Here is a 14,748-nt window from a genome sequence, read left to right as displayed (position 1 = left end):
AAACTAACTGTAGATTTATTTTTGATTTGGGTCCTTAAATAAGCACGAGTCATGAATTTATTTATCATTAAATATAGTTGAATCAGGCTTTTAGCTTAATATCTAATTAAAAAAAAATCGTTTTCCCCACGATTTTTTACACGTGTCCCGCCTTTTTTATTTTCTGGGGAACGACAACCTCATTTCATAATTCTCTGTTTCGTAATAAAATCTTCCAGTGATCGCAATTCATTTAGAGAATCCGGTAAACCAGTTCTTCGACATCAAAATTTATGATATTTCCAAAAAAGTGACTTTTTATTCGTTAAATTACATAAAGCAATAAATTCATCAAAACTAGCGTGTATGTCGCGTGTGTGATGATGTGGTTGTGTGTCGGTTGTCGATGAGCCCCCAACCTCCCCTTCGCCGGATGCATTCGCGCGCTGTGTATTCAAACACGAAGTGCTGCCGACGAGTGACGGCCGGCGCCGACAGCAGCCTCCCTCCCACAGACTCACTTGTCGCTTTGTTTTCGTTTCGTGTTATGGCAAAATTCATCTGACACAATGATGAGACGCCTTCGTTTGAGTTGTGTTTGAAAAGCTGGAACAACGGCGAGATTAACGGTAAGACGCTGAAAGTATGGGGAAAATTGTGTCGATTTGGTGATTTTCTGACTATATTTAGGTTAATTTCCACGGAAAACTTGAGTTTGTTGGCGCGTTTTTTATGCACATTGTGAACTGTGATAAAAAACGAGCCCACCTAAGCAACTGATTTTTATTCTATGTTTTGCATTTTTCGTCGCAGAACTACATTAATATTATGTAATTGGGTTTTTATGTACTGATGCAATTTGAACTTAAATATGGTTTAAAAATTTTACCTTAAAGATTTATGTGTGTAATTTAGTAAACGGCAGATAATATCTACATGACACAAAGAAAGGGTAGAAAAGAGTCAAGTATCTATAATAGATATTCCGTTAAAATATGTATTCAGTCGGGTTAGATAAAAACGTTTCTGCCTGATTATGCTCTCGATAAGAAAGTTCAAAACTCAATTGCAATACTAAGCCACATTCATGTTTAGTGGTCCCAATTTCCCTTTTTTCCTTAGGTTAAAAATAATTTTTAGCAAAATTGTATTTCTTTCGTATACTTCAGCAGCCGTATTTTTTAAAATAATTTTTGTTTTCATTAAATAAAATCCTGTGGCAAATTAAACCTTTTCAAGGTTTGAAAATTATTATCGTTGTGGAAAAATCAAATAACAAATTGATATACATGCAATATCATTTCAACGCATTTTAATCCTTATATAAAATTTAAACTACTCAGGAGAGAAATTAAAATAATTAAAAGTAAATTAAAACTGATGTTATAAACAAATTGGAACGTGATACATAATAAGAAATTCAGCCTATCAACCCCTATTTATAACCTCGTTAAAAATCCCTTAGACTTTTGTATCGAGTCTTTTAATAGAAAATTCGGAAATTCACTCAGTAGTTAAAATTAGACACAGCGAAAAAGTCTAAGACAAGCTGGTGATATAAAGCACACTGTCTAATTGGACTATCTTATCTGTGATTCTCCTGCTTGCCTCTTTTATTAATTCAACTTAATTTTTATTGATCCCCTTTTAGACCTCTGCCACATGGTTTCACCTGGAGAGCTATAAAAATCCAGTGTGCAACGTGCGATGGCACTGAACGCGGCCGTGGTGGTTTGGGAATGGGAGAACAGGAACCTGCGCTGGAGGCCCTACAGCCCGGAGGTCACGCAGCACCTGGAAAGGGCCCACAACAAAAAGCTGACCAGGGTCATACTGAGAGACGCCGACCCAATGCTGGACAAGTTCTTCGTCAACCTTACCGATAAGCTGCAGTGCTCCGAAGGATCCAGTGCGTTTGAATTTTTTTAAAGAAAGGGAGCGAATTGAATGTATTGTTGCAGGCATGCCACACAGGGTGCGGAGGAGTCTCTTCCTGAGTAACTCACTCGCTGGCAAAGGCGCAAAGTGGGAGTGGGAAGGAGATGGTACAGACTGGTACATCTACGACATGGACGTCCAGTGCGCCATTGAAGAGGCTTGGGCCAAGGTACGGTTTTACATTTGATTTATAAAGATGAAATTTAAATTTTAAATTGCTATGGAATTTTTAAGTATTAAATTGTAAATTAATAAATTATTCCGGGATTGTATGGCCCAAATTACATTAATTACTGAAGCGAGAATAATTTTAAACCAATATTTGGATTTTTAAATTCTGGTTATACCAATTTGGAAAAATGTATAATTCCGACATGATGTTCATTTTCTTATTTTAAGTTTCCTAAATATTGCTGTGTATTAATTTCTTATTTTTAATCTCTGATTCTTTTAGGGAAATTCTCATATCAACATTGGAAAAATCTACCCTTGTTACCCATACACAATCAACTTCGATAAGTTTACTCAGGTGCGGAATGATACTGGGTTTCAAAGGAAAGTGAAGCGTGTCCAGCAACCGTCTTATCCCATGACCAAAGTCACTGCGGAGGAAATGCAGCAGATCGTACAGAGTAAGTTTAGCACAAAAGAGAATTTACATTGAATTATTTAACTTTGGAAATGAGGAGTCAACTCGTGATCTGCAAGGATTTCTATCCTTCTCACAAGGAAATTCTTCAGTCAGTAGTTGATTTATTTATATTGATATGAGACTAAAATTCCAATTATATTGATGGAAAAAAACTTCATGGAATAGAATAGTCATCGGCTGTCAGAGTTTATTTGCTATTTTGCTACATAATTGAGTTATTTGTTGTTCATTGAGCCCAGTACAAAATGTTAATGAAAAATTGGAAACTTACTAAGAATTTATAAAACTTCGTATAAATTTGTCTCGTTAAATATTAATTTTTCCTAATAAACATTATTCACCAATCCCAATAATTATCAAATTATCTAGCTCTAAAACTGGTGAATTTTTCCCCAGATCATCAATACATCACGACAGGCTTGAGGCCAACGAAGTGTACAAACAGCAAGAGCCACGCCACTGCTGGAGCCTCTTCAAGCCGCTCAAGTTCAAATGCTTCCAGCGGCGCAGTCAAGAAGTCCTCGACCAAAAGCAGCAGCAAATCCTCAAAAAAGAGTAGCAAGTCTGATGGCAGCGACAAAACCACGGTATTTTCAGTTTTTTCACGCTCTCAGATATTAAAAAATATGATCAGAGACAAACAAAGTCTTAAAGGGGATCGATACATGACACATGACAACAATTTAAATTTATCTGCTTTGTTCTCTAAAATATCCAATATTTTTGGCAAAGTTAAAAATATTTTTGAAGTTTTTCAGTACTGATCTACTGAGAAACATTTTCCTGAAATGAAAACAACAGAGTTTAAAATAACTTGATTAACTAACAAATCTGTAATTGGATTTCAGACAAAAAGTGTATCTCTTGTGACATTGTTCAGCAATTTACCCAGTATATCGTATTAATTCCTCATACAAATCACGGTTTTTAATATCAGATGGTGAAAAAGATGACCAGCCTGTTCAGCAGTGGCAGCAGCAAGTCGTCTGCTTCGTCGTCGTCGAACTCAAGCAGTGCCTCGGTAGTGCAGCAGCTTCCGGTCCAGCCCCCTCTGCCGCCGCTCCCTCCCCGCAGCGGATCACTGGTCAGTTGTATCTCCAGCATGGACGCAAGCATGGACAGCGTGCTGGACGCCGACTCAAGCAGCACCAAGAGCGGTCGTCGGCACAGCATTGACACCGTGTCCACCTACCTCAGCCAGGAGTCGGGCGAGCCAACAGCCGGCTCCAGGAGGCCAATCGACAGTGACGACGAAGTGTTCCAGGGAGTTTCTCACTATTACATGCCAAGGAGGCAGAGAAACTTCCCAGCAATTCTTGGTATGTTCAATGAAATATTCAAATTATTTTAGTGTTTATTTGTGTTGTTAAAAGTAATGCATGTCGAAATGTCACAGTCAAGAGGACAAAATTGGTCAAAATTTACGATAGTAACAGAAAAATCAGTCCATATTTGTAAATTATGTCATAAAACAAAATTTTTTTGTTGAAAATATTCAGTTTATGGGAAAATTTTGGGCACCGTTGAGGCATCATTATCTCATCTCTCTGTGGTGCAATTAAAAAAAACTTGTGTGTTTTGGATTCCTCTCGCGGAAATAATACCAAATATGTCCAAGTTACGGTCAAAGTTCTTTTCTGTTAATTTTGGTTTCTTATAGCATGTGTGAACTTTTGTGAAAATTCCTGGATGGTGTTCTCTTTAGTTTTCGAGAAATTCCATTTCAAAACTCGAAAAAACTCTTTATCTAATTTATATTGAACATCTTCTGAATAGGAGTGGACGAAAGTGTCAGCAAACACCTGAAGTGCACATTTAGCACCGTCGATGGCCAGTGCCCAGTTTGCTTGATGGACCTGAATGACAACAGTGATTCAGAGGGAGTGGTAATTTTGTGCCTTTGCCAGCATGCCTTGCATCTGCCTTGCCTGCAAGCCCTAATCCAGAACCAAAGTGCCCACTCCAAGGTAAATAGATATTTAACCTTTGAAATTTCAATTAAATAAATATTTTTGCGCAGGGCAAGTATCTGCAGTGTCCGCTCTGCATGATGATCTATGGCCAAAAGGTTGGCAACCAGCCTCTTGGCGGTTCGATGATCTGGAAGCAGATCCACCACTCTCTGCCTGGCCACCAGGGCGTTTCAACCATTCAGATTACATACAAGTAAGGAAAATATTTTAAAGTGTGATTCGCTTATTTATATAAAATCTGAAATTTCAGCTTTCAAGGCGGCACTCAGGGGCTTGAGCATCCTTCTCCTGGCAAACCTTTCTATGCCGTTGGCTTCCCAAGAATATGCTACATTCCCGCCACTGACCTTGGATGGAAGGTTAGTTATTTTAAAAAAATTACAAAGAAAGGATTAACAGGGCTGGGAATGTAATGCATTAAAATGGTTGAATATTCTGAGCTCTCTTTCCCATAAGTTTGACAAAGATGATTTCTTTGCTGATTTAAGCTTTTTACCAGAAGGATTCACAAGTTTAGTAAAGCGTTTTCCGTAAACAAATCCTGTTCGTAATTTTTGGATCAAAGTTAAATTTTTAATTTGTGCAGGCAATTGATGTAATAATCTAAAATCGATTATTTTGTCTCATACATAAAAATATTATTTTAAATAACTTCTTGCTCCAAATCATCAAAATAAAACAGACGTAAAGCATTGTTGATTTTTAAAAATTATTTATCAATTAATTTTCTTAAGATTGATTGTTACGGTTTTGACTTTTTTTTAAAATTCTCGTCCATTCTGGTCTGAATTAAAAATCTATTAAACTCAATTCCAGGTTCTGGCATTGCTGCGCATTGCATTTGATAGGCGCTTGATTTTCACCGTTGGCCGATCGACGACCACTGGACGGGAGGACGTCATAGTTTGGAATGACATCCACCACAAGACTGAACTGAGGCAACAGGTGCACGGATACCCTGATCCGAATTACCTGAAAAACACTCTGCTTGAGTTGGCAGCTCATGGCATTTATGAGTCTGATTTGCCTTAAAGATGTGTGCCATTGTCTAATTTCATTCTCTCGTTCATTTAATCAGGCATCACTTGTTATAGCGTGAAATGTGCCTCTGGAGATATTTAATTTTGCTGTGTTTAAATTTACGGAACAGATAAAGAAATAACAGCTGTTGTGAGCCGTAGAAATATTTAATCTTGTTGTGAAATATTATTTCCTTGCTAACAGAAAAATTTTCAGAATCAGCAACGCTCACAGGAATTAATGTATTAAGTGTACAAGATTTTATTCGAAATCATCATCTTTTTAGATAAAGAAAAAAATAAGTAGTTTTCGAAATTACGCCCTTCATGAGATACAATGCTCTTGCCATATATTCATAGGTTTTTAATGTACATTGTACAAGCCATTTGATATCAAGACATAATGAATATAAATTTTAAACAAATAAGCCCACGCATTTTATTTATCTACTCAATGTTTTTTCAGGCTAGAATATTTGTTTTCATAAGTCTGAATTATATATCTGATCGATAAGTAGGATGAATCAAGTAAATGGAATTGCTCTATTCACCCAAGTGTCACTCACCTGCGCCCCCTAATTGCTCCAATTGTTCCTTTGTTGAGAGCTTAAATCGATCTGAGACCAATTTATATAAAAGCAGCGACATTCTCGATAACTCGCCTGTCGCTGCTGCGGAAGAGCAAAATGATAGACATTAAAGGTCTGTACAACCAGAAGGAAAACATGGATTCTGACACCATCTCAACAGCCAGCAGCTCGGAGTGGGACATTTTAAACTTGAATTTTATTTTGAAATTCAAAATAATTTTACAGAGGAACTACCAGTGAGGAAAATTGGAGCGGGGTTTTCGGAGCCACTGGCTTGCTCCTGCAAACGTCTCGAGCTCTGGGAATTCTTCCAGCAGAAGCTGCGAAAAATAAGCCGAATCACATCAGTGTAGGCAAGGAGAAAGAGCCTTCCCAAATTTACAAACCCAACAGCAGCACTCGAGTCTATAGGTTTACAGCTTAACATTTTTTAATAACTCCTTTTATCGAGTTGATTCAAAAAGTTTTCTGCTCTACCTCGTTGGAATCGGCCTTGGCTGCGTTTCAATTTACTACCGCACAACTGCAATGCTGGCCCTGATTGAATCGAAGCAAGAGGACACAAATAAGGACGTGGAAAGTGTCAATTTGTATTTCAAACTGGCCTACACACTTTTTACACTCCTCTTTTGCGTCATCTACGCTCTGTTTTCAAGATTTACCAGCGAGTCTTTTGGCAATATTTTCACGTGCATTGATCAGGTAAAACTCAAACTTTCAAGGAAAGTCAAGGGGTGCGAAGTTTTTTTTTACGTTCGTCCTACTCTCAACGAGTTAATAATTATCACCAAGAGCAATATATAAACTTGATGATATTAGCGAGACATCCGAGACATGAGTTTATGCGTTATATATATGGGATATTAAGAGCAGGAATATTATTAAAAATCGAATTTTTATATTCATTTTTCATTCAAATCATGATTATTTTTATTATGTGTAAACTATTTGACGGTGTATTTTTTATTTTCCGGAAAAACCCTGAATTTAGAATTTGACTAGGTAAAGTACGAGTGTGTTTTCAAACTTTCTGGGCTGACTAGCATGCTATGTAGCTCAATTTTGGTTGCTGGTGGAAAATTCTAAAATAAATTAATTTTCAGAAATTTAATCAAATATTTTTTAGACAAAAAATATAATACACGAACATTTTAGCCAAAGTGTGAAAAACATCAAATATCATCAGATACCAGAGATCACAGAATAATTTTCATGTTTTGCTCCATTGTTAATGTTAACCATGATAAAAATTAATATATTATATATAGCCCTGGACAAACACGTAGGGGAAAATTGAAGTGTTCTGCAGCGGCCAAATGTATTTTAAAAAAGACACACCAATTAATTTGTCTCATTAAGTAATATCTATGAGCAAATTATGTGCTTTTAAAACAATTTTGAAAATATTGGTCATTTTTGTTAAGTCCCGTGAATCACAAAAATCGTCAAATTAATTTTTATTGATATATAATGATAAAACCAAAAGCTAAAATGTTGCATCCCTTGAGTTATTAACTAAATATATAGCTTTCAAAATAATCAATATTCCAGGTGGATGAATCATTCCACTTTTCTGACCACGCTCCGGGGGCGAAGAGAGTCATCTACCAGCTCCTGTTCAGCGCACTAGTTCTGCCCTTGGCTGCGTCTGACTGCTACTCAATGATCACCGAATTCAGGCTGACCGAGGCTCCGGTGTGGGCGCACGTGGGCTTCGCCATGCATTTCCTCGCCCTGCTCGCCAACGTCGTCGTGGAGCAGCAGTTCATCGCCATGTGCCTGGCCTTGAAGGAACGCTTCGAGTTCCTCAACCTGAACTTGATTTCCCTGCAGCCGCTGGTTTTTCCTGAGTATGAGCACGCGGATGTCAAATTCAAAACTGCTGACTTCAATGAACAGCTTTTTGCCATCGCTAGGTAATTCTTTTGTCTTTAATTTTTAAATTAAAAATTCGAAATATTTAAGGTCCGAGTTTGCTGGTGCGCTCAAGTACAACAAGCAGAAGATGAACGAGGGCTTCACGTCAACTCACAGGTCGGGTTTGGTGACTCCAGGCGGGCCGTACGTCCGCTCGGCTTGGGGCAAAGAAACGACTGCAAATCCCATCAACCCCATAAACACGGGGTCGCTTTTTGAATCTCCACCAGTCTCTCTGAAAGCCCGGCTCGCACTTTTGAGACGCGTCCATGACAGTCTCAGCGACATCATGGGACAGGTTCAAAGCGACGCAATCAATAAAATTATTTTTAATAAATGAGATCTCACCCGCAGGTTAATGGTCTCTACGGAGGCTGCCTTTTGGCAAGCATCAGTTTCATTTTCTGCGGCGTTTTGTCCCTCTCGTACTACGTGGTCAACAACGCGCTCTACCCCAAACCTGGCGGTGGCAACAGCGTCGTGATTAGTTTGGTCCAATCAATTCTGTGGCTTCTGTATCTGAGCTCCCGCCTGATTGCTCTCGCTTGGGCATGTGCCAGCACTACAAAGGAGGTGAGATATTTTCCATGCGGATAAAGTTCGGCTTATTTTCATAAAATTAATTAGGCCCAGCGAGCAGGCCCGCTGCACCAAAAGTTGACGAGGAGGACGCTTGACTCCAGCACCAAAGAGGAGGTACACACTTAATTAATTTATTTATTTACTTCTCTATTTATCAGCCAGTTAGCTCGCATAATTGTTAAGACAAAGGGAGATATTTGAGCATTATTTAGGGGATACCCAATGTCAGAGAGATGGCAAAAGGTGGTTAATAAAGCGACTTGAATTGCTCTAAGAACTCGCCACTTGCTGGTTTTCGTATCTTTCAAGCGGCTTTGGGGACAAATATCTTGTGTTTAAATTCAAGAGCTCGGTGCGGGAAGGCGAATTAATGGCTACATTAGGCCTAAGCTCCTCTGCGGCCACTTGGGCCCCATATCATCCGCTTGGCGGTGTAATTGGGACCCGGTGAGCTCATATAAGTGCAAGAATATAAATTGAATTTGAAAAATTAATTTTAATTCTGTTCCGCAGCTCCACTTATTCTCTACTCAACTGCTACAAAGAGATATTGGATTTTCTGTCTGCGGCCTGTTCCCTCTCGACTTCACTTTGCTTTACACGGTTAGATAAATTTGAAAATATATATTTATCAAGTTTAAATTTAATTTTTTCAGGTTGCGGGAGCCGTGACAACCTATCTCGTTATCTTGATCCAATTCCAATCCGTCCAGCCTAATCCAAAAAACCAAAATGTGACCTCATCAAGCACCATCTCTCCCATGAGCACCACCCAGAAATCCAAATAAATATTAAATCCCCTCATTTATCCTCTGAGTCAACAAGTTTAGTTTTTATTCTGTTTGTATGAGGCTTGTTTACTCGATCGTAACGAATCAATTTCCCCTGGCCCGGCGATAGGTCAGCCCCTTATCGCCTCTGTGCACACAACAAAGGTCAACAAGCGAGCCATATTTAATTTTCTTTAGTGTGAGCTTGAATGAGTTGTTGTAAAGTCGTATCTATGTGGTCGCGCTTATTGATTTCTTGCTCTCTGCTGGCAAGTATTGAATGTTTCCTCCGGCCGTGCGAGTCAGAGTCGAGGGAGATTTTTTCCTTTGACGGAATATGGGACTTCAAATTGGCCCTGATGAACGACCCTGAGGTCGGCATGCGGGAAAAGTGGTGGAAGAAACGTCGCCTTGGAGGAGGGGTTAGCTTTCAAGACTTTTCAGATTTTGTATAAAAAAATATCCGAGTTCCAAAATATAAATGTTGCATGATTTGTTAAAACGTTTTATTGAGTGGAAATAAAAATTCAAACGCAAAATTTGGGAAATTACTTATTCTTAATATTCAACAAGCTGCTAAATAAAATAAACGCAGTGAACGAACGTTGATCTCCTTAAATGGATTATGTACTAAAGTTTTCTAAATAGTAATATTTACTTATTTTGCCATAAATGTTTTCTCTGAAAATTTGGATAGAGCTAAAGTTTTCCAAGGTCCCCCGTTTAAATTTCTGAGAAAATCTCGGTTCTAACGTTTGCATGCTACTTAAGCAGCGACCCCCTGACTGTAAAATCACGATTTATTCCACTTGGGGAGGGAAATTTGGCAAATTGTTGGATGGATTGCAAAGAGAGATTAAAATCAAAATCAAACGCAAAATCATCGTATAACAGATCAATTTTTCGAGAAGTAAGACAAACTTCTGTAATTTAATTTTTTAATTTTAGTCCTTATTTGATTATATTGCAGAGAAGACAATTCAAACTACCACTTCTTACTAATTTTAGTCAACAAATTAATTAAATTAAAATTCAAATCCCTGATTTGGAAAAAGGACGTGATTTTGATGCCTGTGCCAAGCAGCTACAACGACATCACTCAGGAAACGCGGATTCGCGACCACATCGGAGTGGTGTGGTACCAGAAATGCGGATATTTGCCTGAGAGGGTAAAAAATCGCTCTCGCCGAGTCGTTCTTCACTTTGGCAGCGTCAACTACCGCTCTGTCGTCGTAAGTTTGGCACCGACCGTTGAAGCAAAAACTTTGGCCAACCCAACTGTTGCAGTGGGTGAACGACGTAAAAGTGACGGAAAACATTGGCGGACACTTGCCGTTCGAGACGGAAGTCACTGATTTGCGAAAAGCTGGCAAAATTTGCGTCACAGTCGCGGTTAACAACACCTTGACCCCAAACTCAATACCGCAGGGAAAGGTGGTTCACTACAAAGACAGGCAAAAGTATGATTTAATGAGATATTTCAGGGTATAGAAATTAATTTTCTTCTTTTAGATATCCTGAGGGGTTTGTCACGCAAAGACTGAATTTCGATTTCTTCCACTACGCTGGGATTCACCGGTCTGTGATTTTCTACACGACCCCTTTCGCCTACCTCACTGATGTTACAGTTTTGACAGATGTCGATTTCAGTTCAGATGCACCCATTGGTGATAATAGGGTAAAGAAAGAAATAATTTAACTTTCTTGAAAAAAATTACAGGAATCATTAATTTTGAAATTGAATTTGATGGGCAAACCGCTACGGACACGTTCAGATACAACGTAATTCTACTGGATGAAAACGGAAAAGAAGTTGCAAATTCAATGTCCAACACTAAACTGAGTGGTGAAATGAAAGTCGAAAACCCAAAATTGTGGTGGCCCTATCTGAGCCAGTCTGAAGAAAAATACGCTTATCTTTACACTTTGCAGGTTGGTTTTGTTAGAATTCAGTGTAAATGTTTATTTCATTCTTAAGATTTTGAAAAGGAAAACAAATATCTACATGGAAAGAGATTGTGCAGCCAAAATTTTAATGCAATTTCTTATTTATTTTAAAAATCTTTTGGAAATTCCATGTAGAGATATATTTTATTCAATTTCAAAACTTAACAAAATTATGGTTTTGTCTTTATTCCATAAATTCCCTTGCGGATAAAATTGGAATTTTAGCAAAATTTTATCTGTTATATTAACAGTTTCAATTAATCCCTGAAAACGACATTGCGCCCCAAGACATTTACAATATGAAAGTTGGCATAAGATCTCTTGAGTGGGACCAGTCCATGCAAAATACTTTGCTCATCAACAACAAACCGTTGTATATCAGAGGATTTGGACGGCATGAGGATGCTGATGTGAGCTGATATTTTGATTTCTATATAATTACGCGCAAATATTTCTCTATGCGTAGATAAGGGGCCGTGGATTTGACTTAGCGATTGCGCTGAGAGATGCGTATTTGATGCAGTGGATTGGGGCAAATGGATACAGAACGTCGCATTATCCATACAGCGAGGAAAGTTTGGACATTGCGGATCAATTCGGATTTGTGGTCATTGACGAGACGCCTGCAATCGGACTCTCGTAATTTTAAAATAAATTTAAAAAAAAACAATTAGGAATTGGTGGCAACAATTTATTGATTGCAAAAGAAAAAATACATTTAGAGTTTGAACCACCCTTTCCTATGGGAGCAGCAATTTTAATTACCTCCTTTTCATTTTAAATTTTTTGATTGTTTTAAACAAACTATTATTAATCTTTTCAGAAACTTCACGAATCGTTTGCAGAAACAGCACTTGAAGGTGACAAATGAGTTAATAGCAAGGGATAAAAACCACCCAAGCGTGATTATTTGGTCTCTGTCCAATGAGCCATTGACTCAACTGCCAACTGCAGACGAATACTTTAAGTAGAAGCTAAAGTACAAGGTGGACACAGAAATAAAATTTTAATCTCAGGGAGCTGGTTCAAAACGTTTCAATGCTTGATGCTACAAGACCTGTCACATTCGTCACGAGCCAGCAGTGGAACAACGACGTCGCAGTAAGTTATTTATTGGGAAGTTAATTGACAATAATAATATTGTCAATTATTTATTGGAAATAGCCCCAATTTTCCCCAAATAATCTTTAAATTTCAAGTTTGGTCTTTATTATGGTTTAGCAGGACTATCCTGCCCCATAAATTGTCATATCCATATTTTTTTTTAAGAAAATACCCCAGACGGAAAATTATGTGAACTCTGCATGTTATCAAATCCCTTTCATTATTTATAGAAATAAATATTTCTCAACAGGTGCAGCACATGGACATTGTCTGCGTGAACAGATATGCTGGTTGGTACGGAGACGAGGGCCACCTTGAACTAATTGAAAGACAGACAATATCTGAAGTAAAAAATTGGTACACAAAATTCGGAAAGCCTGTCATTCTGTCAGAGTACGGAGCTGGAGCTCTCTCAGGATTTCACTCTGTAAGGTCTAATGAATTTCAATTTAGTATTTATATTTATGTTTGATTATTTAGCTGCCCAGTGCAATGTGGACTGAGGAATTTGAGGCACAGACCCTGTTCAAGCATTTCTCTGCTTTTGACAAATTGTATGGATGGGATATGCTTATGGGGGAAATGGTGTGGAATTTCGCAGACTTTATGACGCCCCAAGGTCACTAAAATTTAATTCTTTAACTTAAAATTTATTTTTTTTTTGTTCAGAGACAATTCGACCGACTGGCTGCATGAAAGGCGTTTTCACCAGAAATCGTCAGCCCAAAATGGCAGCCTATATTTTAAGGCAGAGATACTGGCAGCTTGCTCACAAACACTGCTCATCGAATTTTAAAGGTGAAATTCTTCAGCTCCGAAATTATTAATAAAGTGCTCTCTGTAAACAGGTGGCAATATCGCAGGGAAGACGTGCAGTGTGAAGTTGCGCGAATTCAAAAATTTGTTTGAACAGTCAAAATAAAATTTGTTATTTAGATTTAAATAACATTCTCACTCTACTTGTCTGCAAGCGGCTCATTGCGGCAAATCACAGAAATTCTTCTTGAACGTGGAACCTTTTCTCCTTTAAAAAAAGAATTCTCCTCGCTTAGAATCTCATGGGTGTAATCATACCGCGCGTTGTCCCTGCGGAAGTAAAACATTTGAAGACTTTTCTCGACAATATCAAATTAAACGCACTTCATTATGTACATTGATCTCTGTTGGAGAAAAATGTCGACAATCTGGTCTTTTTGCTTGTCGTTGACTAGTCTCATGACAGAATTGGAAAGCAGACTTATACCAGCAATGGTGCTCCCGCAGAACTGGAATGAACAAAATTATTCATGAATTTAATTTGGAGGAAAATGAGCTTACTCTAACACTGTCGATGTGGGCTTTAATCACACCCTTGGCGTCCAAGTCCAGGACGTGGACATGCGCCAATTGAGAAGTTCCAGGAGGGAAAGCAATGCCTCGGAGGCGGTCAATAATTTTTGTGTTTGCTTCGTTCCATTTTAATTTCTCGGTTTCACGGTAGCCATGAATCGCCTGGAATTGTATCACAATCATAATGAGAGAAATTAAAATATTTTGTGCGAACATTACATACATCGTCCCAATGATCAAACTCATATCGAAGTCTTTTCAAATACGGCTGAATTTCAGCAAAAATCGATTCCTCCTCAGCTTGCGAGATGAAATTTGGGTAGATTTTCATGGAAAAAATAATCTTCTTCATCAAGTCACTGTCGAAGTTTTCATGAAAGTGCAGATAATCGGGGATGTTTTGCAAATAAACTTCATTTTTCGATGCCAGAGCGGAATCTTCGGAAAACGGTCTTCGGAAGATGAAAAGTCTTGATCGGGACCATGTCGCTGCTGGAATCTTGGCTATTCTGCTCGTTAAAACACTCATTTCATCTCAGAGGAGACAAGGTCAAGTTTTGGTATGAAAAATTGTCCTGTACGAACAGTAGAAACGTACGAACAGGTGATTCCACTCATTCACCGGTGGACGTGCTGCGAGACGGCAATGTTTTTCTTCATTTAAGTGGGCGTGCCAAAGTAGATTGTAAGCAAGCGAGAATAATTCATTTTTAATCTTTGTGTTACTTTTTAGAGTATTGGGCTCCAAATCAGAAAAAAAATTTAAAAATAGATTACATCATAAATAGTTTTAAAAGTTTTTTTACCCTAATATTAAATTAACCTCGTAAATTATGTGCGTCATTTAATATTTTATCATCTCCTTAGTGCACTACTCTGATAATAGCAAACAATGCAGTCTGCTTCAGCCAATGAGCGTGCAGATGGCGCCTGTTTGTGTTCTATGAG

The 14,748-nt window shown here is 38.2% G+C and overlaps 3 protein-coding genes across 3 annotated transcripts; 2 read left to right on the top strand and 1 right to left on the bottom strand.

Annotated features, from left to right (window-relative positions):
- Window positions 1-449: 449 nt before the first annotated feature.
- Window positions 450-5,989, top strand: dx (deltex). The gene is made up of 10 exons (XM_065488453.1): window positions 450-608; window positions 1,631-1,888; window positions 1,941-2,086; window positions 2,372-2,549; window positions 2,966-3,156; window positions 3,507-3,888; window positions 4,346-4,536; window positions 4,590-4,735; window positions 4,793-4,901; window positions 5,359-5,989. Exons 2-10 carry the CDS (start codon window positions 1,687-1,689, stop codon window positions 5,572-5,574), a joined length of 1,761 nt encoding a protein of 586 aa, XP_065344525.1. The 5' UTR covers window positions 450-608; window positions 1,631-1,686; the 3' UTR covers window positions 5,575-5,989.
- A 2,138-nt stretch (window positions 5,990-8,127) lies between these two features.
- On the top strand, window positions 8,128-13,417 carry LOC135942371 (beta-glucuronidase-like). The gene is made up of 17 exons (XM_065488452.1): window positions 8,128-8,366; window positions 8,423-8,641; window positions 8,696-8,764; window positions 9,164-9,253; window positions 9,307-9,842; window positions 10,476-10,652; window positions 10,708-10,880; window positions 10,933-11,087; window positions 11,141-11,352; window positions 11,619-11,777; window positions 11,834-12,006; window positions 12,191-12,334; window positions 12,384-12,468; window positions 12,722-12,898; window positions 12,952-13,090; window positions 13,141-13,269; window positions 13,320-13,417. The coding sequence occupies exons 5-17, from the start codon at window positions 9,630-9,632 to the stop codon at window positions 13,391-13,393; spliced, it is 2,010 nt and encodes a 669-aa protein (XP_065344524.1). The 5' UTR covers window positions 8,128-8,366; window positions 8,423-8,641; window positions 8,696-8,764; window positions 9,164-9,253; window positions 9,307-9,629; the 3' UTR covers window positions 13,394-13,417.
- Window position 13,418: 1 nt separating this feature from the next.
- On the bottom strand, window positions 13,419-14,430 carry LOC135942373 (alpha-ketoglutarate-dependent dioxygenase alkB homolog 7, mitochondrial). The gene is made up of 4 exons (XM_065488455.1): window positions 14,024-14,430; window positions 13,789-13,962; window positions 13,612-13,736; window positions 13,419-13,557 (listed from the first exon to the last, which is right to left on the bottom strand). The coding sequence occupies exons 1-4, from the start codon at window positions 14,327-14,329 to the stop codon at window positions 13,428-13,430; spliced, it is 735 nt and encodes a 244-aa protein (XP_065344527.1). The 5' UTR covers window positions 14,330-14,430; the 3' UTR covers window positions 13,419-13,427.
- Window positions 14,431-14,748: the final 318 nt, after the last annotated feature.

The sequence above is a fragment of the Cloeon dipterum genome, chromosome 4, assembly GCF_949628265.1.
Source record: "Cloeon dipterum chromosome 4, ieCloDipt1.1, whole genome shotgun sequence".
Taxonomy (NCBI): domain Eukaryota; kingdom Metazoa; phylum Arthropoda; class Insecta; order Ephemeroptera; family Baetidae; genus Cloeon; species Cloeon dipterum.
This window is presented reverse-complemented; position numbering and strand designations above follow the sequence as displayed.

Excerpts from the sequence above, each read along its gene's own strand:
- dx (XM_065488453.1), top strand. The coding sequence starts at position 1,687 with ATGGCACTGAACGCGGCCGTGGTGGTTTGGGAATGGGAGAACAGGAAC. Across the intron at positions 2,087-2,371 it reads TTGAAGAGGCTTGGGCCAAG|GGAAATTCTCATATCAACAT; the intron begins GTACGGTTTTAC and ends TGATTCTTTTAG. Across the intron at positions 2,550-2,965 it reads AATGCAGCAGATCGTACAGA|ATCATCAATACATCACGACA; the intron begins GTAAGTTTAGCA and ends ATTTTTCCCCAG.
- LOC135942373 (XM_065488455.1), bottom strand. The coding sequence starts at position 14,329 with ATGAGTGTTTTAACGAGCAGAATAGCCAAGATTCCAGCAGCGACATGG. Across the intron at positions 13,963-14,023 it reads AGTTTGATCATTGGGACGAT|GCGATTCATGGCTACCGTGA; the intron begins GTATGTAATGTT and ends ATACAATTCCAG. Across the intron at positions 13,558-13,611 it reads AGATCAATGTACATAATGAA|GGACAACGCGCGGTATGATT; the intron begins GTGCGTTTAATT and ends TTACTTCCGCAG.
- LOC135942371 (XM_065488452.1), top strand. The coding sequence starts at position 9,630 with ATGAGTTGTTGTAAAGTCGTATCTATGTGGTCGCGCTTATTGATTTCT. Across the intron at positions 11,088-11,140 it reads CAGTTCAGATGCACCCATTG|GAATCATTAATTTTGAAATT; the intron begins GTGATAATAGGG and ends AAAAAATTACAG. Across the intron at positions 12,007-12,190 it reads ACGCCTGCAATCGGACTCTC|AAACTTCACGAATCGTTTGC; the intron begins GTAATTTTAAAA and ends TAATCTTTTCAG.